Source organism: Petromyzon marinus, chromosome 43 (genome assembly GCF_048934315.1).
Source record: "Petromyzon marinus isolate PM22_M1 ecotype Great Lakes invasive population chromosome 43, UKy_Petmar_22M1.pri1.0, whole genome shotgun sequence".
In the NCBI taxonomy this organism is placed as follows: domain Eukaryota; kingdom Metazoa; phylum Chordata; class Hyperoartia; order Petromyzontiformes; family Petromyzontidae; genus Petromyzon; species Petromyzon marinus.
Genome location: NC_133709.1, coordinates 16,531,253 through 16,556,717, shown reverse-complemented (window position 1 = coordinate 16,556,717; position 25,465 = coordinate 16,531,253). Strand labels below are relative to the sequence as shown.

At 45.0% G+C, this 25,465-nt stretch overlaps 1 protein-coding gene across 5 annotated transcripts in view; it reads right to left on the bottom strand.

Annotated features, from left to right (window-relative positions):
* Positions 1-23,486, bottom strand: part of LOC116957788 (myb-related protein B-like) — a 43,584-nt gene extending 20,098 nt beyond the window's left edge. Inside the window, exons 1-8 of one of the 5 annotated variants that reach the window (XM_032980154.2) lie at positions 23,037-23,486; positions 8,533-8,571; positions 7,732-7,831; positions 5,080-5,151; positions 3,800-3,892; positions 3,031-3,251; positions 759-969; positions 434-505 (exon numbers count right to left, since the gene is read on the bottom strand). In XM_032980154.2, the coding sequence (XP_032836045.2) occupies positions 434-505; positions 759-969; positions 3,031-3,251; positions 3,800-3,892; positions 5,080-5,151; positions 7,732-7,831; positions 8,533-8,571; positions 23,037-23,062 (834 nt within the window). In that variant the 5' untranslated portion in view covers positions 23,063-23,486. Of the gene's footprint in view, positions 1-433; positions 506-758; positions 970-3,030; positions 3,252-3,799; positions 3,893-5,079; positions 5,152-7,731; positions 7,835-8,532; positions 8,572-23,036 lie in introns of all 5 variants that reach the window. The other 4 variants (XM_032980153.2, XM_032980156.2, XM_032980152.2 and 1 more) reach the window with 4 other exon arrangements.
* Between the last annotated feature and the right edge of the window lie 1,979 nt (positions 23,487-25,465).

The window sequence follows — 25,465 nt, the reverse complement described above, 5'->3', positions numbered from 1 at the left end:
AGGTCACGTAGGTATAAAATAAAATAAATCGCGGCGTTTCGGGCGCAACACAAGCGTCCGTCATCAGGTGGGAAAGCATGGTCCTTGTGCTGAAACGTCGTGATTTATTTCCCCCGAAAAGTCACGATCTATTTTATTTTACACCTATGTGACTTTACCGAAAGAACCAAAGAGTATGGATTCCTGCAGTCACGAAAGCTTCAAATCCAGATTAAGTGGCTCAAGTCGACTAATAAAAACGAGCTGGATGTGAAGAGTACACGTTGGGTAGTGACCCCCACAGTTCTGCTGGTCCCTCTCAACGAGAACAATGTATCATCTAGCACCGGTGGCATTTTATTCATTCGTCAATTTACTTTTCCACGGCACTCCCCAAGTGAAGTAAAAACAAAACACTCGTCGTGTTCGTGTTGGTGCGCATTGGGTGTCTCACCTCGGTGTCCACTTCCACGCCATCAACTTGCTGGCTGGCAGTGGCACTTGTGTAAAGCACCAACGGGTATTGCTGCACAGTGCACAGGTGTGGGCAAGCCATGCGAAGAAACACCATGTGTTACACGACGTGTAACCGCGTACACCGCACGTGTGTACCGCGTGCACTGTGCATACTCCGCGTGCGTACCCCGTGTGCGCCGCATGTGTACCCCATGTACCATGTGTACTCCGTTTACCGTGCGTACTGCGTGCGCGTACTGCGTGTACCGCATGTGCGCATACCGCGTTTATGCATGCGGCGCGTGTTCCGCGTTTACGCTTACCGCACGTGCCCGTACCGAGTTCGAGTCGCTGATCTGGATGCACTGCAGCGTGGAGCCGCTCCGCGAGGACGGGCACATCAGGACGAATGGCACCTGCGGCTGAGGTGCGGCCGCCAGGCACGCGGGCACCATGTTCTCCGTCGGGTAGCCCATCTTCTCCACCTTCCGCCTCATGGTCGAGTTCCAGTGGTTCTTGATGGCGTTGTCCGTCCTGGGCACAAAGCAGGCACATTTCTAAACACGCAACCCATAATAATCACCCAGGTTATCACAGGTCTGCAGTATTCATACATTGTAAGTTTGATTAAACAGTTCGGTCTTGGCTGTTGGGATGGTGACAGTTTCTGAGTTCTTTCATTTTCCGGCGTAAAATGACAAAATGGCCACAGGATCAGTTCTGTTTTTTTTGGAACAGGCTGAGAGCTTGGTGCATTCAATGATGCACATCTGAAACTAAACTATTCTATTCACCAGGTAAGGGTCCACTGAGCTACGTAGCTCTTTTTCAGAAGCGACCAGGCCACAAATGATAGCTCAATGGAGAGGCTTATCACGTGGAAATTTATAGCGGCCAAATACTCTAAACGCACATTGATTCTAAACGTCAAGGGTAAAAACCAGAGGACCCGGAGAAAAATCCACACGACCACGGGGAGAACATGCAAACTTCAAACATACAGGCGTCAGAGTTGAGACTGAACCCACGACCTCCTGCATACGAGGCGAGGGAGATAACGTCTCACCACCGCAGCGTGTTGTTAAATACAAGTCTGATGTTGTGAGCCACGCGCAGCCACCTTCGGCATCCAGTGTCCGAGTGCTGAAAATTCCCATCGAGTCCATTCCCTGAGGGTTAGCACGCAGGTGTTTGGAAATTGTTGGTAGAAGAGAAGAGGACACTGCCTCAAATTGCCAGATATTACATTTCAGTTTTCCTGGATCATTTAATTTTCTTACAAATGTAATGAGATAGTGACATCTACTGGTTGGAAAAGGGAAGCACGGGTACAGGCACCATTATAAACATAAACCAATCCCCAAAGGGAGAGGTATCGAGGCCAAAGGTGAAGGGCGGGGCCGGCCGAGAAACTCCAAGAACGGCTAGAAAGTTCCACGAGAGGGCGTGGCCGGAGGCGGAGCCTAGCCGTGCCTGCGGCAATACAAGCGGAGGCGGAGCCTAGCCGGCGCCTGCGGCAATACAAGCGGAGGCGGACTCGTGGTCGGTGCGTGGAGTCTTGGGTCCGGACTGCGTCGCTGCTCGCCGTCATCTCCCTCCGTCGGTCGGCCACGTGGCGGACCTCCTGCGGAGTTCCACCGTCCTCCCCGGCACGCCGTCAGCCAGCGGCGAGACCGGGAGCGGACGGGCGGAACCGCCGTGCGATCAACCGTGTGTGTAGTCTGTAGAACGTTAATATCTAAGTGTGTACTTGGAGAGGAAGCCTATAACGTTGGCCTGTGCTGTGCCCGTACGTGGAATGAAGAAGAGCACCCTCTACACGACGTGTCGTGGAAGTCGCTCATTACACAAATTACAATTCTTACAAATTAAAGCCCATTGAGGCACACTGCCTCTTTGCAAGCAAGAACCCGAAAAAAAACATTTCATATATTCTTTGTTGGTATTTTGTATTTCTCCCCAACTTTATCCGGATTGTGCCGCCGGTATCGCCGCGTCACGAGAAAGAAAAAGCATTCATTCGGACCTCCCGCAGAGCGGTGAGCAACCCTCGGTGTTATCAGAGAACGGCCCCGCAGAAGCGGATGATGCTGCAGAGCTATTTCTACGACGGTAATAAGTGATGAACGGTGAGAGAAGAACGACGAGGCACGGATAAACGCCTTTGAAATGTAAGAACTCGGGCGGATATTACTACGCGTATCGTGGAAATAAAAAAAAAAACAAATGAATGGGTTCTAGAGAAAGCTAATGTTGAAAGAAAACTGTAAGAGGTGATAAAATCAAGAAAGCTAGCCTACTATGGTCATGTCATGAGAAAAAATGGAACTTGTTTTGGAAAAGCGGATTATGCAAGGCATGATACCCGGTTCGTGTGCGCGAGGTAGACAAAGGATGACACGGATAGATAGCATCAAAGCATGGACAAGGCTCACGCTAGAACAGACAATGAGGACAGCAGAAGCCGGAAGTCGGTGGCCAAGGATTGCCCGTGCGGCCAACCCTCGGATGGAGGATGGCTGAATACAAGATACGGTGAGAGGGAGGGGGGTTGGGATAAGGGTGGGGGAGCGGCATTAAGTGTGAGCTCCTGACCGGCCGGGCAGCAACTTGGCGATGAGAGCCCAGCGGTTGCCCAGGCTCTTGTGAGCTTCGTAGATGATGTGGTCCTCCATCTCGGTCCACGATGACTTCTTCACCTTAGGGTTGAGGTGGTTGATCCAGCGCTCACGGCATTGCTTGCCGATGCGCCCCTTCAGCTGCTTGGCGACGAGGGCCCAGGACTTGGGGCCATACTTTTGCACCAGCTCTATCACCTGCACACGCGGGGTAGAGGGGGGGGACACGGTGCCAGAGCCGCGACGGCGGGACAAACCACACTTGTTGGTTGGCCCCCGTCAGTTTAACCAGGAGATGAAATTAAATAATAATATTTATTCATAGTGGAGGAATCCGATGAGCTATGAAGCTCTTTTTCATAGATGTCCAATCGGGACAGATCAGAATGTTACAACAAGTATTACAAAAACACGATAGCAGTGTAAAGTATAGGAAAGGTAAACAAATAACTTTAAAAAATACAAATAAAACAAAACTACTTTATTGTTTTTCTTACTAGGTAAAGCCCACTAAGCTATTAGCTTCTTTCAGGAGCAACCTGGCCACAAATGATAGCTCAACGAAGCGGCTTATCACGTGAAAATTTATAGCAGCCAAACAACCTAAATAATCTAAACGCATTTGCGGACCCGCGTAGTTTCCCGCATCCGACGGGATCAGGCACATTCGGAGTGATTTCCAATGCAAAAGAAACGCGGAGCAAGGTGGCAAGGTGGCGCTGCCCAGCGGCACGGTGACCTCTCACCTTCTGATCTTCCTCCTTAGTCCACGGTCCCTTCACCAGCTCGGGGCTGAGTACCTTCTGCCAGCGGTTCAAACACTGAGTGTCCGACCGGTTCTGACGGAAAGAGATAACACAACGCAGCAAAGGCCAGTCAGCGTAAAAGTACTCGTAGATATCGCTTGTGCTCAAGCACGAAATACTTGCAAATCCTCATCCGAGACTTGTGTTCACTGGGAGCCAGTTGTTAGCTACATCTACAAATTTATCCCTTAACATCGATGCAGCGAAGCTAAATTAAATATCCAAAAGTACTTCATTTTTTTATTTTATCACAGGCAACAGTTGAAAGTGCATTGTGAGACAGGAAGTTAATCAATCAACATTACTTGGTATAGCACCCTTCACAATCAAATTGTCACAGAGCGCTTCACAGATGGGCACATTAACACGTATATCACATTACATCAATTAAAAGTTTAAATTACACGACGCAATAAAAAGTATACCCATTCGTTACAACTGAAACAAACCCATTACCAACCCACCCCCTGAGCGAGTCAACAGGCCCCATAAGGCGACCATCCAATCGCGGTGTCAAGCTGACAGATAGACCCATGGGGATTTGCGCAAGACCGAAGGAAGTGAAAACACACATACGCAGATTAATGACATCATTAGAAGCATTAAGAAAAGTGGGTTTTGGTAGAAGATGTCGCGTGAAGGAGCGATGGACGATGGTCAATAATAATAATAGTGGAGTTGAAGCCAAGGAATGGAACGTGACGAAGCGGACTTCCTCCAATTAGATGGAGTGGCGAATTCAGCTCATGTGTAGGTGCTGGATGGATCGTTGCATCCCAAGATTGTGTTAGGTGGCAGCAACTTGGGGAGGCATTCACCCAGCAGTGGATTGATCATGGCTGATAATGTACGTATGTATATTGAACTTCTTTCGCGCCGTACGTAGCCAACCGCGCTAAACGGAGGTGCGCGGAAAGGAAACGCAACAAATCTGAACCATAAGGGATAATGATGAGGAGCTATCCACATTGAAACACATTGTCTAAGCAGGAATGGTCCATTGCTTGATCAGCACTGCGTGCATGTTGACTGATGAAGTTACTACGACAAAACTACTTTCTTGACTGCCGTTCTTCTTTGCCATGACCGCACACATATCGATATGAGCTCAGACTAACATACGACTTCTCGTCAAAGTGTTCTTCGCCAGATGTAAGCACATTTGCAATATGCAACCAATCCCTCATGGTTCAGTTCCCAGTCCCGAGTAGACGATGTACCGGCATGTTGCTTGCGATCAACTTCCAGTCCTTCACTCCCAACCTGTCAACAATACTCTTCAGCTGGTCATCCTGAAAATGCAAAGCCGGACAAGGTTACATCTCTCACACACACACACAAAACTATCCCTTCTATAGCCAACACAGAGAGGCACCCAGGAACGAGCCCAGATTCTTCTTGCTCCGAGGCACAAGAGTTACCACTGCGCCCACCCTGCTGCCACCTACGACGGGCGGCACATCGCACTGGGAGGTGGTGTGTCCAGCACCACACCCAGCTTTTGTCTCCCGATTGCCGAATGCTTACGCACCATATCCAGTACTCATTTAAGGCTGAGTTGACCTAGGGGAGGCCCAGGACCAGCTCAGAAAATCGCCACTAACATTGTGCCGGGGATCGAACTCAAGGTCACCGGGTGCATGAAACAAGACAAAGATCCCCCATATAGCTTTAACAGACTGTTGGGGCAAGTGCTGTTAGCGAGTAGCACCTAGAAGGCCGGCACAGCACCTGAGGGAGTGGGTGGCCAGCACCACTACCGGCCACCTTTGTCTCCCCAGTGGCGATGTTTACACACCGCACCACTTATTCATTTGCGGCCGAGTAAACCTAGGGGAGGCCCAAGACCAGTCAAGATATTCGTCACTGCTGTTGGCTGCGAGCGGGAATCGAACTCGGATCACCAGGTTCGTAGCGCAGCACGCTAACCGCTGCACCACCGCTTCTCAAATACATTGCACACACTAAGGGTTCCAATGCAATTCCTTCACCCATAATCTCATCTCCTCCGAACCTGAAATGCATTACCGTGCAAGATGTAACCATCTATCACTTACTGTGCAAAATAAAGCCAAGGACCAGATTACCAGGAATGCACACCCCACATCCAGGTCTGGTGTCAGAAGGCAAGCAGCTTTGTGCCTGGCTATTGCCTAGGACGGGCGAGCACCACGCATGCCATGTAGTCATCGGTGGCGACAGGGGTACGGGGCAGCAGAGGGCACTGATGCAACAAAATACCGGAGGTCCGCGCTTTTACGACACAATCCATTCCTGGAAACGCCATCGTAAAACCGGACCCAATTTTCCTACAGGCAGTAGATACAGTAGACACATCACTTGCCGATGTGATTTTTTTCCTTTCATCAGCCCTTTATTCAATCGCTTTAAAAGAATGAAAATCCACAAAAACCTTTAAAATACAAAAGCTCCATGCCAAGTCACATCCGAAACCAGACTCGACTCTGTTCAAATGTGTTCAGTCATGTCGGAAGATGCATCGTAAATCAAGTTCCTGCGTCGTTAATCGATCCATGGTGGCGTTATATAAACGTCGTGAATGTGGACTATCGTAAACCGGAGATCGCCTGTACACTGTTGTCCTGCACTTCTATGATTCCACATCCCTGCTGCTAACCTTTACCACCCCGCAACTGAGCAGCGTGTTAAAGTAAAGTCAAACACCCTCCATGCTCCCGGTAGGCAAGGGAAAGCCCTCATCCAGTGGTAGATTGACAGAAGGGCTGTAATGTTGACATGAAAAGTACAAAAAAAGCTTGGGTGTGCAGTGCAGGGACACACCCACACTGGACAATTATAATAAGTGCACATCCTTACAAGAGCATTTCAACTTGACACAACTGAGCCTTTGGCAGGAGCCAGCGTTTACAAAATCACATCAAGATGTAAAAAAAATCGTGCATTAGCTCGCTCACCGCTCTAGAAGCGTATTAATGGCCCTTCGCTCACAACTGTGGCAAGGTCGTTAGCGATGGCTTCAAGGAAAGCAAAAGCACTTCTTGTTGTTGTGTACACGCACACAGACTACAGCTCTTTGTCAATCCACCGGCATGTCGCTCAGGGAGGTTATTTTGATAATACTTCTCCACGCTGGTCAGTGCAGGGCTGTGAAGGTGGGGAACATAGTCGTGATGGCATAGAAGTGCAGTACAACAATGGCTTTTGCCGCATTTGCCCTCTGCTGCCAACCGAGTAACCTCGCAGCAGCATATATCATCCTGTTGTGCATGGTGGTCGCCCAGCCATGCACTGCAGAATCCGGCGTTATGAGATGAAAATTGCATGAATTTCGCTACATCAAATAATAGTAAATATACAGCAACATCTGAGAGTACACGGTGGGGGTTAGGTTCCGTGTACCCTCGCGTAAGCGTGAATTTGCGCAAGTTGGGGTTCGCCTACATGAGTGTAGCTATACAATGTCAGAGTGGATATAAAATGTCTATAAATGTATATAAATGTTGAACATTGTACAGTACTGTACAGCTAATTATTCACTAGTCATATGGACTAATTTCTTGTGCAGGCGATACGGTTACACGACCTCAAATACACGTTCGCGTTATGTCGGGGGGGGGGGGGTGATTTCACTCGGCTTCTCGCCGTGCGTGCAGCAAAAGTACAAGTCACAAGTATAAGTATGAATCGGGGGGGGGGGGGGTCGCGCACTCTGCAGTAGAGGTGGAGATCATGCAAACTCAATACACTCACACACTCTACACTAGAGGGGGAGATCATAAAAACTCCACTCAGAAAGGTGCCCGAGTCATCAATCGAACCCAGGCCCTTCTTGCTGTGAGGCACAATTGTCACCTTGGCGCCACCCTGCTGGGGTGCTCGCTAGCACTCACCTCCTCCCTGGTCCAGCGAGGCTTGAAGCCGGAGCTGCGCGAGTGGCCAGGGTTCTGCTCCGACTGATCGCGCTCACTCTCGTCGCAGTCATCATCATCGCTGCTGCGACACGCAAGCGGGTGCAATGTTGAGGTTGCGGGTGACAAATACTACCGAGTGGCAGCCAAAGAGAGAAAAGCACACCCGAAAGGATGACCGCTGTAGAGATGGAGCGGTGTGATCAGTTCGTGAGCAGGCACGATATGGACCGTGGCATCACGAGACTGTTAAGTTGGTGACGGCGTAAGGAGGCCTTCATCCAGCAGTGGAGAGACCATGGTTGCGAATGACGACTGATGCGTGTGGTACCCACAAGCATTCCTAGACCTCCAGTTGACAACTTTCCTTACAAGACATTATTAAATGATTTAGATTTGAAGTTTTTCGTGACTGCAGTGATCCATACTCTTTGGTTCTTTCGGTAAAGTCACGTAGGTATAAAATAAAATTAAATCACGACGTTTCGGGCGCAACACAAGCATCCGTCATCAGGTGGGACAATCGCAGCAAGAAACAATTGCTTCGGCACTTTTATTTTATTTTACACCTACGTGACTTTACCGAAAGAACCAAAGAGTATTATATGATTGTTTTAAAACCAAGTGTTACTCCGAGGGCCAACGTTCAATGTGCATCGTAAGACGAGCGTTATATCACTCGCAATTTACCATGGCATATTTAAATTTTTACTCAGCAAGTGGTCATTATGCACCTGACAATCTCTGCTGCAATGTGCAATGTAGAATGCATCTCTCGCTCACCTGCCATACTCCGATATCCCCGTGAAGCCCTGATGTAAGCTGCATGACAAACACACAAGGCATTGTAAGTTCTGACATTGTGACACATTTCAACAGTTTTCAGCATGAATCCCCACACTCAAGTCCATCACCACCACCACGATAAGGGTGAGCTGGGGAACATACGAGGTAAGGAATATGAAATAGGTAGGCATACAATGCAGACTTAACATAACCTTTCAAATATAAAGGCGGTCCCCACTCTTTTACGACACAATGAGTTCCTGTAAATCCCGTCGTAAATCAGACCCTATTTTCCCATAGTCATATGTAACAGGGTTTAATAGGTAAAATTCCACAAAAACCCTTAAAATGAACAAAAGCTCCAAGCAAAGTCACATCGGAAACCAGACTGACCCCGTTCAAATGGGTTCGGAGCCATGGTGGAAAAATGCATCGCGACTCAAGTTTCTGCATCGTTAATCGATACCTTGCGGCGTTATATAAAAGTCGTCAATGTGGATCGTGTATATCGGACCGTCGTAAACCGGGGACGGCCTGCACATTGTTGTACTGCACTTATACGATCCCACATCCCTACTCCCAACCTTCACCACATTATCATCTTCAGCCATGAACAATCCACTGCTGCATGAAGGCCTGCAGAACCTGTTCCTATCTCTAGTGGTCCTCCTGCGATACAGCACCTAGCACATGAGCTAATCTCCCATCTCATTGGTGGACGTCCTCTTGGGCGCATTCCCTCCTTTGGCAAGTACTCGCTAACTATTCTCACCCATGGGCTATCGTCTCTTCGAGGTAAGTTGCAAGTCCTTCCGAAGCCCACCAAATTATGTAGGTATGAAATATGCAGGGATAAAATGTGCAATTAAAACCATGTAAATGTCAATCTAGATTTGAAGTTTTCGTGACCGCAGGGATCCATACTCTTTGGTTCTTTCGGTAAAGTCACGTAGGTATAAAATTAAAAAAATTAAATCACGTTTCGATTGCAACACAATCGAAACGTCTCTTTCCCACTTCAGCAAAAAAATGTCTTGCTGTGGTTTTCCCACCTGATGATTGCCTGTGTTGCAATCGAAACGTCGTGATTTAATTTATTTTATTTCATACCTACGTGACTTTACCGAAAGAACCAAAGAGTACCATGTAAATGTGTACATTAAAAGTAAAATGTTTTTAAAAGAGGCTACTTGGGTAAACATGTATATTATTTGCACATCAGATTAGCATAGTTGGCCACGTACGTTATTCAACGACATTAACTATCATACCAAATTATGAATTGCTCATGCGCAAGAAAGGTTATGTGTTCCTGCAATGTGCTTTTGGTAACGGGCAAATCCTTCGCAAACCAAAAACAAAACAAATGAGAATGTGCACAGCGCCGGCCAATGTGGACGTGGATGCTGCGGCGTTCACCGAGCTGTGAATCACCGTCAATGCTTGTCGTAACCCAGGGCGGGCAGCGACCGTATCGTGCGGGAAGCACAACGTCCATCTAATTACTGTCGTGCGGGGTTACAACAGACACGCCGTGGAACACAACAATGCGGACGATGACGGCACACACAATGCCTCAGTTTGCGTAATCTGTAGCTGATTGCGGCATTGTCGGAGCAAAACAACGCAGGCCACCACTGCGGTCAAGAATGAGCGATGGAGAGGGGGAATATAAAAGGAGCAAGTTTCATGCGAAAACAGCAGATGTGCACAACAGTTGGTACAGGAAAGAATCCTCTGGCGGTCCGGTAATGGTAATGTAGAGCTCTCAAAGCAAAACATTTTCGTCCTTGCAATGTGGGCCTAATTTCTCGCAATTCACGAAAGGCCCAGCCTCTTAAAAGAGCAGAATTTGCACAGACTTTTAAAAAGTCTTCAACTGCTGCACTATAAAGGTACTACGTGACTTTACCGAAAGAACCAAAGAGTACGGATTCCTGCAGTCACGAAAGCTTCAAATCAAGATTGTTTGTTTTATGTTTAATTGCCCTTTGTTCATCTGGAAAATGTCTTTCAGTGCCCATTGGTGTATAATGCCGTCGAGACGTCTGCAAATTGCAGGGTGGGTCTCGTTAACCGCTGCACCTCGGAATGGGAAAACGGTTAGCGTTGATTTTATTTAGAAGCATAGCAAGCCGCTGTTTTTAAATACAGATAGAGAAGTTCATAGTTTCATTTATTTGGTCTAGCCCTGTGAGCCATTCGGCTCTTGAATCGGGTGCAACCGCAACAAACAAAAAACATGAACAAGAAGCGTAGCAACACGACCGTACTCTACGATAGCTGGTGCCAAACTGTGCCACACGCCCGGAATTGGAACGGAATCGGAAGAAAACCCGATTACGTGCACATACGTCACCACATACGTCACCACGTACATCCCGTACGTACACTTACATAATCACGTACGTCATCACGTATGTATATGTACGTCATCACGTACGTGTTGAGGTTTTGTTATGCGTGCTGTGCCAATCCAGTGGCACTGTACAGACATTTTTATACCTGTCAACCCCTTATCAGTGCCTATCTTATTAGACAAATTCAGACCTTATTGGTCACCCCATGCCCTTACAAATCTCAACATTCATCCTATGAAGTCCTATCACAAGGGAGAAACACAAAGAATGTTTTTTTTTGCCCGTATTGAAACGGCTGTACGCCATATCCACCTGAAAACTCAATTTCCTTGTCTAAGAACATGAGTAAATCGTATGGGAAGACAGGTATGCATTCCTTTAAAAATAGAGAACGAATCTCAATGGCTGCGGCATTGTGCACCTTTATTATGCACATCCTCACAGTGCATTTGGCTCACAATGCCAAGTCAGTGCCTGCCTTACAGATCTGCCAAGGACACTACGTGTTTTACATGGGGAAAAAAACATTCATAAATCACATATATTGTCCCTAAAATGGAATAAAATAGATTTTGTTCCACAATGTTATGAAATTATATTCTACCTGTTTATATAAAGGCACTAGTTGATTCTCAGTTTCAGCAAAGGTGAGATCAACGCTTTGTCCAAGTCAGCAGATATCGTCAGGAAATTATTCCTTTATCTGCATGAGCAAATCAGTCGTCCCCTTGTTTATTAGCTGTATGGGAGTCCTTTCAGAAGAGGCAACGATTCTATTATATTTTGGATTAATTAAGCGCCTTTCAGTAAGGCGCTTGACAATGCTTACCAACTACGGTACAAAATGGCAAAATAAGGGAAGGGTGGGTGGGGTAGTACGGTCGTCAGTGATCGGGTTTGGAAAAGGAAGGAGACATGTCCAAAACACAATACCGAACAAACGCTACGTATCTGTCATAGGTGACCAAGTCAAACGTTTATTGCTCAGCGACCTCAATAATGGCTGGTCATGCGCCATCACATTTGATAGAATCAGAATCTTTATTTATCCTGGAGAAATACAATGAGCTATGAGGCTCTTTTTCAGATGTCCAGTAGGGGCGTGGGGTCAAATATTAACAATGCATAAAAAACGATAGGATTCATCTTCTTTGGTTCTTTCGGTAAAGTCAGAACCAAAGAAGATGAATCCTTGCAGTCACGAAAGCATTAAAACGATAAGATTGCCAAGTAGAGAACAGGTAAGCACGTCACACAAAATATATAAGAACAAAAGCACAAATTGCATCAGTACATAAATTCCTGCCGATTTTCAACACTAAATGCAAGCTTGCAAAGGTACAGGAAAGGTAAGAAAATCTATAAAAATAAATAAAATAGATCAAGTTCAAATTGCACAAGTGCACCAATTCTCAAGCCTGCGCTAGGCAATAAAATCAGTCCCAGCACCTTAATAATAGAGTTCACAGTTCTCAAGACTTCTTCTGTACTGCTTATTAGACCGTCTCCAAATCCACTCAGGTGTTTTTGACACATGCTCATCGTTCCACTCGTACCTCTCAAACATACACCCGCAGTAGACTCTCGATTATCGGCACTCACAAGGGCAGCCTTCCAATCAGAAAACCCTTGAGCTCTGGGAAGTCCTAGAAAGAGGTTTCCATCCATTGGCCCTTCTCCACGTGTCTATTACTCGGTAAACTCATCCAAAGCATTAACTAGCATTTAAGTTTACAACCCAGCTGTACAGATTTCAATTCACTGCACTGGCACGAACAAACTAACTCTCACGAAGCTCACACAACCCTGCGCCTTGAACCACGCTCACATCTTTCTCCAGACAAAAACGTTTCAAATAAGTCATCGGTAAAAAAACTCCTTTAAAAAAGTTTTTTAAAAACAACGGTTTTATTTTTAAGTGCACTGAAAAGTGAAAAATATATTTTTTTCAGCCATCACCAAACATAAAACCGTGGGGCGCTCCTTTAATATTTGTATGCATAATGAGTTCCTTTGAAAAATGTTAGTTTCATAAAAGTTTATTTGTGTGATAAAATGTATGTCAAAATTATTGTCACTCATTCGTAGTAGAAGGGACAATGTTGATAATTATGTAATTTAAGTTTGCCATGAAGTATAGAACATTTGCAAGTGTTTTGAGTATAATTACAAATTCCTTATTACTAGCTCTTAGTACTCGTATTCGTGTTGAAGTGCTTTTTTAAGAACAGTTGACTAAAAAGTGATGAAAAGTATACCAAAACCCATAATTTTTTTCTCACCTTCCTATGGCAAATTCTATTCTTGGTGAGAGTATATTAGTCGAAGGGAAGATAAGTACTGTACATAAACTACATGTAACTGCTATATATAGATAATAAAATATATCTTTGGTTATCCCAAAATATAATAAAAGCGTAGCAGATTTGTAACAAATTATTTCGAAGGTATTTATTAAGTCTTTGTAATTGTAATTATTTTAGCTATTAATTATGCATTTTTTTTAATTTCCCTATCATAATCAAGCTGACATGTGCGTTTCAATTGCTCCAAATACTTATTACTTATGTTGTTAAGTTTTCACTTTTGATAAGTAAAGATTGCTCGTCAAGATTTGCAGATCAATGATGTCCTTTTCTATTATAATTTCATACTAGGCTTTTTATTGATAGGTGATATTCCATATCACGCATATTCTACATTGCCGAATACCTTATACCTTACCTTTTTATTGTGAAATCAGATAGCACTCCCTTCAAATTGTGAGACTTTAGTTTACAAAGGAACACTAGAAGCTATTTCATATTATAGTTTGACGAACTCTGGACAACCTAAATACTAGAATTTTAGCATGGAATAGGTTAGATGATTCCAAACGTGGTACTAACACATCAAGGCATGTGAAGCAAATACGTACCATCATCTATGCAGTTGATGGTGAATTGAACATTTCTTGATCCTGTTGATCGTCTGTAGATCCGTTCAAGTTCTTAAATTGTGTGACACTCAATTACGCATGCTCTGCCATTGCCTGTCGGTGCACCTTTCTGACCACATGAATGTGAAGTAGTATGACATCGTAATCATAATTCCTAGTGATTTGGATTCTGTTATTAGTACGCCAGCCTGATGATTTGTGAACAAATCAATAAATGCATCGCCCAAAGTGATTCCGTGTGAATCGCCTTGATTGACTGAGTCTTGTCGACTTCCAACGAGCAGTGTTTGCTCATCATAGGCTATTGAGAATGAGTTGTTGAACATAATGAAGTCGTTTCTTATGACATTGAAATGTTTGACTTGCAGAGATCCATTTGCTGTCATTGGATATCCTAGACTATCAAGTTTGGCCAATCGAATGGTTTCATACATTTCAAGACCCGCAATCAAGTTCACGTTCAATGTGTCCATATGTTTGGTGGCAGTATAGCAGCTCTTGCAATATTTGCCAACACCATTGTACAGCATTGAACACCTGCATTGGCCCATGTAAACACATCTTCATTTGCCTGATGCCATGCAGCGCGAACAATTCTAGATCTTTCATTGATTGCCATGTAAGCATTAGAATGTTAATGCGGCTGATTTTGTTCGACTGGTTGTTGCGCAGGAATAGCAACTGAATGTACATCAGCAATGTTTGCTTCTTAATTGATTGATACATCCCGATAAAGTGGATTGTTTTGAATTAGCCAGTTGAGTGCATTGTAAACTTGTTCTAGATTTATAGAGAATTTACGTGTGATGTTGAGATTCAAGATGCTTCGTGATGACTACCATTGCAGTTTTATGCATTGCTCATAGAAGTGTGTCACTAACTTGAAAGATGTCCATAGCAAAGAGCACTGCCTGTCCACGGAAGCCATATTGACCGAAGACTCCGCAGAATTTGATGATCTTGACAAATGGTAGAACTCTTGATAATAGACGTTGTTCTGGCTGTGTGTCAGACTGGAATCACATCTGGAATTTCACGAGAATCCAATTAATTCCAGTGAGCTTTTGGCAGTGCAGCTATTTTGTTACTGTTGATGTGTGTCTTGCAACGTGAACACATTTCCAATGTTTACTTTGATGCAATGCATTTTCATTACGTCATACTCTGTAAATCTGATTTGGATTGGAGCGTTTGGTGCAGACTTCACAGATATTATGACAGAATGTGTTGATTGCATTGTCAAATGTTGTCATGTTAGCATTGAGTGCTTGAAGACGTTGCGATCGCTAATGACGATTTCGCTTTAATATGACATCACGTGCTTCAAGTCTTTCTGCAACTCTGAATTGTCACATTTGTTCACGCACAGATTGCAATCGACCATCACGAGCTTCTGGTGTTTTTAAATTTCTTGATTGTATGTAATGTTGACGGTCTCGTTGCAATCGGACGTTACGTGCTTCTGGTGTTTCATCATGAAAACGAGCACGTCGATTGTTAAGTCTGGCGCGCTTTGCTCTTCATCTTAGCACGATTTTCTTGGTACTTTTGGCGACCCTTTTCTAACCGTCGCTTTCGTTGCGAAGCAGTTTCCTTTCGCTTTCTCTTCGCACGATCTGTTGTTTGTTTAGCGTTTGTCGTTACCGTAGGTCCTTGTTTTTTGTTTGATTTGTTGGTTTGAATTTTTGTCAGCACTAGTATAGGACAAATGACTTTGGGTCAAAGAGTTGGGGCTTGAACTCATGAGCTGAGAGTTGAAAATGTTAAGATAAAAGTCACATTTCCAAACCTCAGCCAACTTATCATGCACAGACAACTCACTCTTAAATATGCTCGAGTTTAAAGCTCTATATAAAGTACAAAAATGTTAATTTAAAAAAATACAAATTTCTTACCCAAGATTTTAACCTTTGAGCTTTAGATCGAAAGGCCAACACTCAAGCGATTTGTATCACCACAAACAGCTTAATTTTAAAATGTAAATGGCTAAAACATCAATACAAATGTTAAAATGTCACTTTCATTGTGGTTAGTGCAAAAATGACGTCACTGACCCTACCTATGCATTGCCCCATTGGATGCACTAATTTGAAAATGTAAATGGATAAAACATCAATATAAATGTTCAAAGTTAACTTTCAATGGGGTTAGTGCAAAAATGATGTCACTGACCCTATCCATGCATTGTCCCATTGGATTCACTACATCATAATAAACAACTTTTGTAAACACACCAAAGCATTTGATGTGACTGTTTACCTTAAAGAAGGAAAACAAAAAATAGTACAAAAAGAATATGTTCCAGGCAAGTTTCGAAGTGTCGACTCCTACGTTGGTATTAATATATATTTTTAACAAAACCTGTTTGCAAAGCACTCGTGGAATAAGGCTTCCATACGAAATATTAATTGGTTTAAACGAGCCAAGTAATTGATTCATTGATGGAGATTTTGATTCAGGCATGCATTGTGTCTGGATGTCAGTATGTGTGCAAAATTTGGCATCGATTGGACAATGGTAACTGGACATTTTGATTACAAGATTTGACCACGACACACAATGAAACTTAAATTTCGATTTAAAGCTTTCGTGACTGCAATGATTCATCTTCTTTGGTTCTTTCACAACTTCGTTTAACTCACCGTCGAGAAGTACGTCAATGATGCGGCGCCTGCTACCACATAAACGCTTACTTGAATTAATAGGTTACATGATAAATGAATCTTCAATGTACAACTTTTGTTTGAACTAAATTTGAGAGACAAAACACAGACACGGAGATACACAAGCAGAGAGAGACAACACAGTGTGTCTATGTTGTGTGTGTCTCTCTGTGCGTCTCCGTGTCTGTTCCGTCTCTCTCTCAAATTTAGTTCTACCTGATGACGGTTGCTTGTCTTGCAATCGAAACGCCGTACTCTGTTACTTAATTTATTTTCTTTCTACGTGACTTTACCGAAAGAACCAAAGAGTAATTCCCGCAGTCACGAAAGCTTCAAATCAAGTTTGGCCGAAACTCGTTGACACGGAGCAGACGCGCCTGAGACACATGGCGCCTGCTTCTTGGGCAAGCCGATTCCAGAGTTTAGTGACTGCGGCCTTTTTCACGTACACAAATATACATATAGGTCTTCTTGGCCACGGTAATTCCCTCCCTTCTCTATGCTTGCGAAACGTGCACCCCCTTAATGGAAAATCTTCCCCGGTTAGAAACATTTAGGCTGGCCTGCTAACAATCCATCCTGGGTTTAACCAGTTTCAGTTTTCAGTTGTATTTATTTGGTATAGCCCTGTGAGCCATTCGGCTCTTGAATCGGGTGCAACCGCAACAAACAAAAACACGAACAAGAAAACATCTTAAAGTGACGATGTGACTGCAAACAAAAAATCCAGGAAAAAACAGCAAAATATTCCTGAAAAAGCACCATACACCAACGCTGTGTGCAAAAATCCCAGTGGGATGCAAGTCAAACAACAACAACCACAAGACAACTTAGATTAAGGCCATCAGTCTAACTCCATACTACAACAAAAAAGCAATGTAACAGTGATCACAGGAACTGTGACCTAATTTCTACAATAAACTACATAAATAATATGTAACACCAAACCCTAGAGACATAGCTGGCTGCACGAGTCACTGCACAACAACAGGAGCATCAGTCGGAGTATCACATTTTTCAATGCACCTTTAAGATCAGCACACTAAATCAAAATACAGATAATACTTTGCAGCGGTCATCCGGAGTGAAACATTTTATTTTATTTTAGGCCACTGAATAGCAGTGGCAGCTAGTGGTGTACAATTCCTCTAGAGCAGTTTTGAGTGAAGATCTCATAGGTAGTGATTCAAGTTGCAGTTTATTGGAAATAGCATTCCAGACCCTGGGGGCATCAATAGCAAAGGCCCTTCGTCCAGTTTTTGTACGGCAATAGGGAATGTGAAGCTGGTAAATGAGCGAAAACCTGAGGTCAAATTTGTTCTTTGAAACAGAGAGGATATCCAGCAGGTAGTCTGCGGATTTATTTGTAAGTACATGGTGAATAAATAATATCTGGTGCACAAGCAGTCGAACATTAAGAGATGTTAAATTTGACCCAATGTAGAGATCACAGTGGTAAGTCCTATATGGGCAGTTCAATGCAAATCTTAAGGCCGAGTGATAGATGGAATCAAGCTTCTTCAGTACAGTGCTTGGGGCTGATTTATACACGATGTCACAGTAATCAAGTAGCGGTAGTATGGTAGCTTTTATCAATTCCAAACGGAACATAGGGGGAAAGCAGTGCTTGTGTCGATACAGAAAACCAATTTTTATTTGTCTTTTTACCAATATAACCAATGTGATCTTAAAAATTCAGTTTTGAATCCAGGATGACCCCAAGATACTTATAGATCTTGACTTGCTCTATTTGATAATTATTGAAGGAATGTAATTGGGGAAAAATAACTTCCTGCTTTAGTCCTGGTGAGAAGCATAGCACCTTGGTTTTGGAGGTATTCAAGACTAGTTTAAGAGCAACTAGCTGATGTTGTAGTTTGTTGAAATCACCCTGTAGCTTAGCAAACACATCATCCGGAGAGCGGCCAGCAGTAATCAGTATCGTGTCATCTGAAAAAATATTTACCCTGGAATGATCCAGGTCAGTGCCCAAGTCATTGACATATAGAGAGAACAAGAGGGGGCCAAGGATGGAACCCTGTGGAACCCCTTTTGTTATCTTAACACTGTTTGACCTCCAACCACCTGTGAATACAGTTTGGGTGCGAAAAAAGAGGTAATTTTTTAACCATTTTACTGCGTTTTCGGAGAAACCGAGGCAACTTAGTTTACGAAGCAGGGTGTTGTGATCTACTGTATCAAAAGCTTTGGACAGGTCAAGCAAAGGACAGGCACAGTACTGCTTATTATCAAGACTACTGTAAATGTGATTCAGAAAGTCTAATGCAGATGTGGTGCTGTATTTTTTCCGGAACCCAGATTGTTTTAGATGTAGTTGATTGTTGGTGGAAAGGAAACTGCTAATTTGGTAGTTCAATAATTTTTCAAAAAATTTCATCAACGGGGACAAAATTGAGATAGGTCGGTAGTTATCTGGATCATCTTTAGGGCCCCCTTTGTGAAGTCGACAGACATAGGAATGTTTCCATTCTAGAGGAACTGATGCTTCTTTGATGGACAGGATGAAAATATGGGCTATAGGTTTGTATATTAGGTGACCAACAGTTAGTAGAGCAAAGACGGGAATACTATCTGCTCCGGTTGAGGACCCTTTGAGGTAGAACAGTTGTTTCAGAACATTACTTTCGTGGATTGGCTGGAAACTAAATTCGTTTAATGTTTGGACAGGGGTGTAGGAATTTGCATGAGCAGGGGTGACTCCCAATAAATTATCAAAAAGATTACCAGCTTCAGAAAAATGAAGGTTAAAATTGTCAACTATTTTTTGAGGATCTGAAAAATATTCCCCATTTCGGTTAAGCTCAACGGGCAGATTATCTGTTTTGGATGCCTTTTCGATACATTTGATTGTTTTCCAGAAAATCCTGGCATTTCCATGTGATTCCAGGAGAGTGGAGGAAAAATAGGCATTTTTTGCATGCCTGATTTTTTTGACGCATTCCTTAAAATCCTGTATTCTAGCCAGTCATTGGTCAAATTACTTTTCTGAGCACATGCCCAAGCCTTGTCCCTAGTTTTCATGAGCTTTGTAATCAAAGGATCAAACCATGGTGGGTGGTTGCCTTTAGTTTTAAATCTAACCAACGGAGCATGTTTGTTAAGAATTTGGAGAAACGTGTACCTGAAGGTCTCCCAAGCCGTAGTCAGGTTGGGGATATCACAGATCTTGTCAATATCTGAGTGAAGCACATCATGAGTAAATGCCTGAGTGCTGAAGTGTCTCATAGAGTGCTTCTCAACAAATTTAGGGGGGGCTTTGGTTCTGGTTGATGATCTCACCCCAAAAATGGAGTGATCACTAAGGTTATTACCCAGAAAACCAGTCAGTGCAAAATTGTGAGGGACATATGTCAATAGGACGTCAAGCAGAGATGACTGTCCCGGATTTTTTAGGTTGGGTCTTGTGGGAACATTTATTAATTGAAACAGGTTAAATTCATTTTGATTTAAAGCTTTCGTGACTGCAGTAATTCATATTCTTAGCTCTTTCGGTAAAGTCACGTAGAAGGGAAACAATAAAATATATATAAAACAATAAAAATTCTCACGACGTTTCGACCATAACACAAACGGTCGTCATCAGGTGTGTCGGTTGGCATTAATTTATTTATTTTAAAACGGTGTATTTATTTATTTTTAAAAAAAACGTTAGCGCCACACGCGATTTGGCAGTTTATTTAGAAGGACTAGTCCATCTATGCTCTGAAAAGAGGAGGGGGGAGACGAAAAATTAATGGATGCTGACAGCATGCTGACAGCATACATTAATGAAAAGAGGAGGGGGGAGACAGGTTCTGCAGGATTGGAAGGATGCCCTGGTGGTCCCCCTTTTTAAGAAGGGGGACCGCACAGACTGTAACAACTACAGGGGCATCTCACTCCTCAGTGTTCCCGGGAAAGGTCCTGGCAAGGATTATTCAGCATCGCCTTGCCAGGCACGCTGAGGAGAGGCTTGCGGAGCCCCAATGCGGTTTCAGGAAAGGGCGGTCCTGCACAGATGCCATATTTTCTGTCCGTCTGCTACAGCAGAGGTGTAGGGAATTCCAACAAGACCTACATCTCTGCTTTATTGACCTGGTCAAGGCCTATGATACCATCAGTAGGCCTGGGCTCTGGGTTGTTCTTCGTGCTTTTGGAGTCCCTGACCCTCTGCTCACGATCATTAAGGACCTTCATGATGGTGAGCGGGCCCGGGTAAAACTACGTGGCCGGGAGTCAGAGCCATTCCCTGTACACCTTGGGGTGCGACAGGGATGTCCTCTGGCTCCCACATTATTTAACATCTATTTTGACCACGTAGTTCGTGAAGCCTTCAATAGCTGTACCGGGGGAATCTCCATATGGTACAGATATAATGGGAGGCTGATCGATGCCCGGGTGCGGTCAAGGGATGGATCCCTATTGCTCAACCACGTTATGTATGCTGATGATTTGGTAATAGCTGCTCAGTCAGAGGAGGAGTTGGAGACGCTGCTGCTGAGACTGGAGCGTGCCACTAAGAGGTGGGGCCTTACCATCAGCCCTACCAAAACTAAGCACCTGCCTGGGTATTTTGTACCATCAGACACTCCACCCCCACAACTCCCAATCGGTGATGGGGCAGTTGTGGAGAGAGTGGAGAGTTTCCCATACCTGGGCAGTGTGCTTATGACTGGCTACAGTTTAACAGCAGAGGTCTCACTCCGAATCAGTCGAGCGGCAATATCTTTTCATCGGTTGCGTAACGCTGTGTGGAAGCTACCTGGTCTGTTGCTCCGCACTAAGTTTCAGGTCTTCTCGGCCACGGTCATTCCCTCCCTTCTCTACGCTTGCGAAACGTGGACCCCCCTAATGGAACATCTTCGCCGGTTAGAAACATTTAGGCTGGCCTGCGATCCATCCTGGGTTTAACCAGACTGGATTGTGTGAGGAGCTTACAAATCCTTGAAAGATCTGGACAAGGTCCCATCGGTGAACTCCTCCGGCGGGCAAGGCTGCGATGGCTGGGTCATGTAGCCCGCATGCCCAGCCACCGCAGGCCTAAACATCTTTTGTTCGGCCGGATTGAGGGGGCAAAGCGGGCGCGGCACGGGCTAGAGAAGAGATGGAGTGATGTGGTACAGGAGGACGTGGAGCTGGGTGGACTTGCCGATGACTGGTACCAGCGGTGTCAAGATCGGCCTGTGGAGGAGGCTCGTTTTGGACGCTACTGGGCAGTTGGAGGTAGTCGCCCTCCAACAACAACGGAGAGCGGAGGAGCGACGCTCACAACAACGAGCGGAGCGCCCGGTGGCTAAAGCACAGCAGGTTGGCACAGTAGGGGGCACAGGTGGTGCATCAGCCAGTCATCTCAGTCAGTCGACCCGTGGCACCTGGGTCTGCCCCGTGACCTCCTGCCAGCGGGCGTTCGACACTTCACGTGGCCTCAGGGTGCACATAGCCTGGCACAAGCGTCGTGGTGACGTCACCGCCACTTAGTGGCGAATGGCGGTTGTTGTTGTTGTGTGTCTGCCTTTTTCGCCCGGGCAACGCCGGGTACTTACCGCTAGTATTGAATATAAGGCGTCCATACAAAATATGTATTGCTTTAAACGAGAGATAGAATAGCTGAATTGATGGCGATGTTGATACAAAACGCATTGCCTCCGGATCTGAGTGTGTGCAAAATTTGGAATTGATTGCACAACGGGAAGTGGACGAAATGTAGAATTTTATTTGAAGCTTTCGTGACTACGGGGAATCCATTCTCTTTGGTTCTTTCGGTAAAGTCGACACGATTCCTTGCAAAAAGGTTTATATTTGGCGTTTTAACATCTTAACACCCCCCCGTTTACCAGAAAAGGAAAACCCTCCTCATAATTTTACTTCCCGTATGTCTGAGGCGGGGGGCCGAGTACGGACAACAAAACGCGATGCCTGCGTTGGGTCCCTGCCACAGAAACTAGGGGAAGGAGGGTTTTGCCCACTCGATGAGTAAAACGCGGTCGCAAAGGGCACAACACAAAGTTCAATCACACAATGGTGTACACAAGACGGTATGTAACCACCAGCTTTACACACGAACACAATTGACAGTTTTCGCCGTTACACACAGCAGCAGCGGCGTCGTCACACTATACACGCTACATCGTCAGTGACACACACGCGTTATGAGTGTTACACTTCACCAGCGACACAACGACGGTGAATAACAGATCCAAATAGTAACACGGTGGCACAAGCGGGACCAGTGCTGTACACTTTGGGGGGGATGGATCAGCGACACCATATGGAAGTCAATAACAGTGACACATAGAGAGACAATACAATTACCAAGTGTATAACAAGGCCCCCTTCACATATACATGTCCTTACACGTTAAAAAAACAACTATATTTTTACACATCCCATCGGCCACAAGCACCTTCTCATTTCGGCAGCATTGGTTCATCAACACGGCACAGGCAAAAACTCGCAGCGTCGTTGGCGACGCACAACACACCGCTGAGCAGTATCCACCTCCACCGCCACCATCATCGTCGTCGCCTCGTCCCCTCTCACCTCACTGCGCTCAGGAGCTGCGCCATGTCCGCTCTCCCTCCACCTCCTCGCCGCTGCTGCCGCTGCTGATTCACGGCCGCCACCGCCGCCACGCCGCCTCCATTCGTCCTCGCGTTTTTTTTTAACTCCCCCCCCGCCGTCGCCACTCCACACACGCGACGGGAGTGCGGCGATGAGGGTGAGCGGCGGGGATATAATCAGAAGCGGTGCTGGACGCAATGGGGCTAAGCAGTAGTGTGCGTGGCGTGAGGGAAATGTTGGCGGCTTTGAGGGCCCCCAGCGAGCTGATGGGCGACGCCGCCCTGCACCGAATCTCGCGCCAACCGTCCCGTGGCGCGCAGCGCGCGCACGCCGAACGACGTCACTTCCGCTGGCGCGCGAGTTTCAGCATCCGGGTGAGCGAGGGGAGTAGTGGGGGAGGTGACGTCATCAGTGTGAGATTCCAGAAGTTGTGAGGGAGGGAGGGAGCAGCAGCACCCCCACCCCACCCCCCTCGGAAGACGGGCGCTCTACCGCTACCGGAAGATGTTCTGAGTTGTGAGTGAAGGGTCTTCCGGAAGATGTTCCAAGTTGTGAGTGAAGAGTCTTCCGGAAGATGTTCTGAGTTGTGAGTGAAGAATCTTCCGGAAGATGTTCTGAGTTGTGAGTGAAGAATCTTCCGGAAGATGTTCTGAGTTGTGAGTGAAGAATCTACCGGAAGAGGTTTTGAGTTGTGAGTGAAGAATCTTCCGGAAGATGTTCTGAGTTGTGAGTGAAGAATCTTCCGGAAGATGTTCTGAGTTGTGAGTGAAGAATGTTCCGGAAGATGTTCTGAGTTGTGAGTGGAGAATCTTCTGGAAGATGTTCTGAGTTTGCGTGAAGAATCTTCCGGAAGATGTTCTGAGTTGTGAGTGAAGAATCTTCTGGAAGATGTTCTGAGTTTGCGCGAAGAATCTTCCGGAAGATGTTCTGAGTTGTGAGTGAATAATCTTCCGGAAGATGTTCTGAGTTTGCGTGAAGAATCTTCTGGAAGATGTTCTGAGTTTGCGTGAAGAATCTACCAGAAGATGTTTTGAGTTTGCGTGAAGAATCTTCCGGAAGATGTTCTGAGTTTGCGTGAAGAATCTTCCGGAAGATGTTCTGAGTTGTGAGTGAATAATCTTCTGGAAGATGTTCTGAGTTGTGAGTGAAGAATCTTACGGAAGATTTTCTGAGTTTGCATGAAGAATCTTCCGGAAGATGTTCTGAGTTGTGAGTGAAGAATCTTCCGGAAGATGTTCTGAGTTGTGAGTGAAGAATCTTCTGGAAGATGTTCTGAGTTGTGAGTGAAGAGTCTTCCGGAAGATGTTCTGAGTTGTGAGTGAAGAATCTTCCGGAAGATGTTCTGAGTTGTGAGTGAAGAATCTTCTGGAAGATGTTCTGAGTTTGCGTGAAGAATCTTCCGGAAGATGTTCTGAGTTGTGAGTGAAGAATCTTCTGGAAGATGTTCTGAGTTTGCGTGAAGAATCTTCTGGAAGATGTTCTGAGTTTGCATGAAGAATCTTCTGGAAGATGTTCTGAGTTTGCGTGAAGAATCTTCCAGAAGATGTTCTGAGTTTGCGTGAAAAATCTTCCGGAAGATGTTCTGAGTTTGCGTGAAGAATCTTCTGGAAGATGTTCTGAGTTTGCGTGAAGAATCTTCCGGAAGATGTTCTGAGTTGTGAGTGAAGAATCTTCTGGAATATGTTCTGAGTTGTGAGTGAAGAATCTTCTGGAATATGTTCTGAGTTTGCGTGAAGAATCTTCCGGAAGATGTTCTGAGTTGTGAGTGAAGAATCTTCCGGAAGATGTTCTGAGTTGGCGTGAAGAATCTTCCGGAAGATGTTCTGAGTTTGCGTGAAGAATCTTCCGGAAGATGTTCTGAGTTTGCGTGAAGAATCTTCCGGAAGATGTTCTGAATTTGAGTGAAGAATCTTCTGGAAGATGTTCTGAGTTTGTGTGAAGAATCTTATGGAAGATGTTCTGAGTTGTGAGTGAAGAATCTTCCGGAAAATGTTCTGAGTTGTGAGTGAAGAGTCTTCTGGAAGATGTTCTGAGTTGTGAGTAAAGAATCTTCTGGAAGATGTTCTGAGTTTGCATGAAGAATCTTCCGGAAGATGTTCTGAGTTTGCATGAAGAATCTCCCGGAAGATATTCTGAGTTGTGACTGAAGAGTCTTCTGGAAGATGTTCTGAGTTTGCGTGAAGAATCTTCCGGAAGATGTTCTGAGTTGTGAGTGAAGAATCTTCCGGAAGATGTTCTGAGTTTGCGTGAAGAATCTTCTGGAAGATGTTCTGAGTTTGCGTGAAGAATCTTCTGGAAGATGTTCTGAGTTTGCGTGAAGAATCTTCCAGAAGATGTTCTGAGTTTGCGTGAAGAATCTTCTGGAAGATGTTCTGAGTTTGCGTGAAGAATCTTCCAGAAGATGTTCT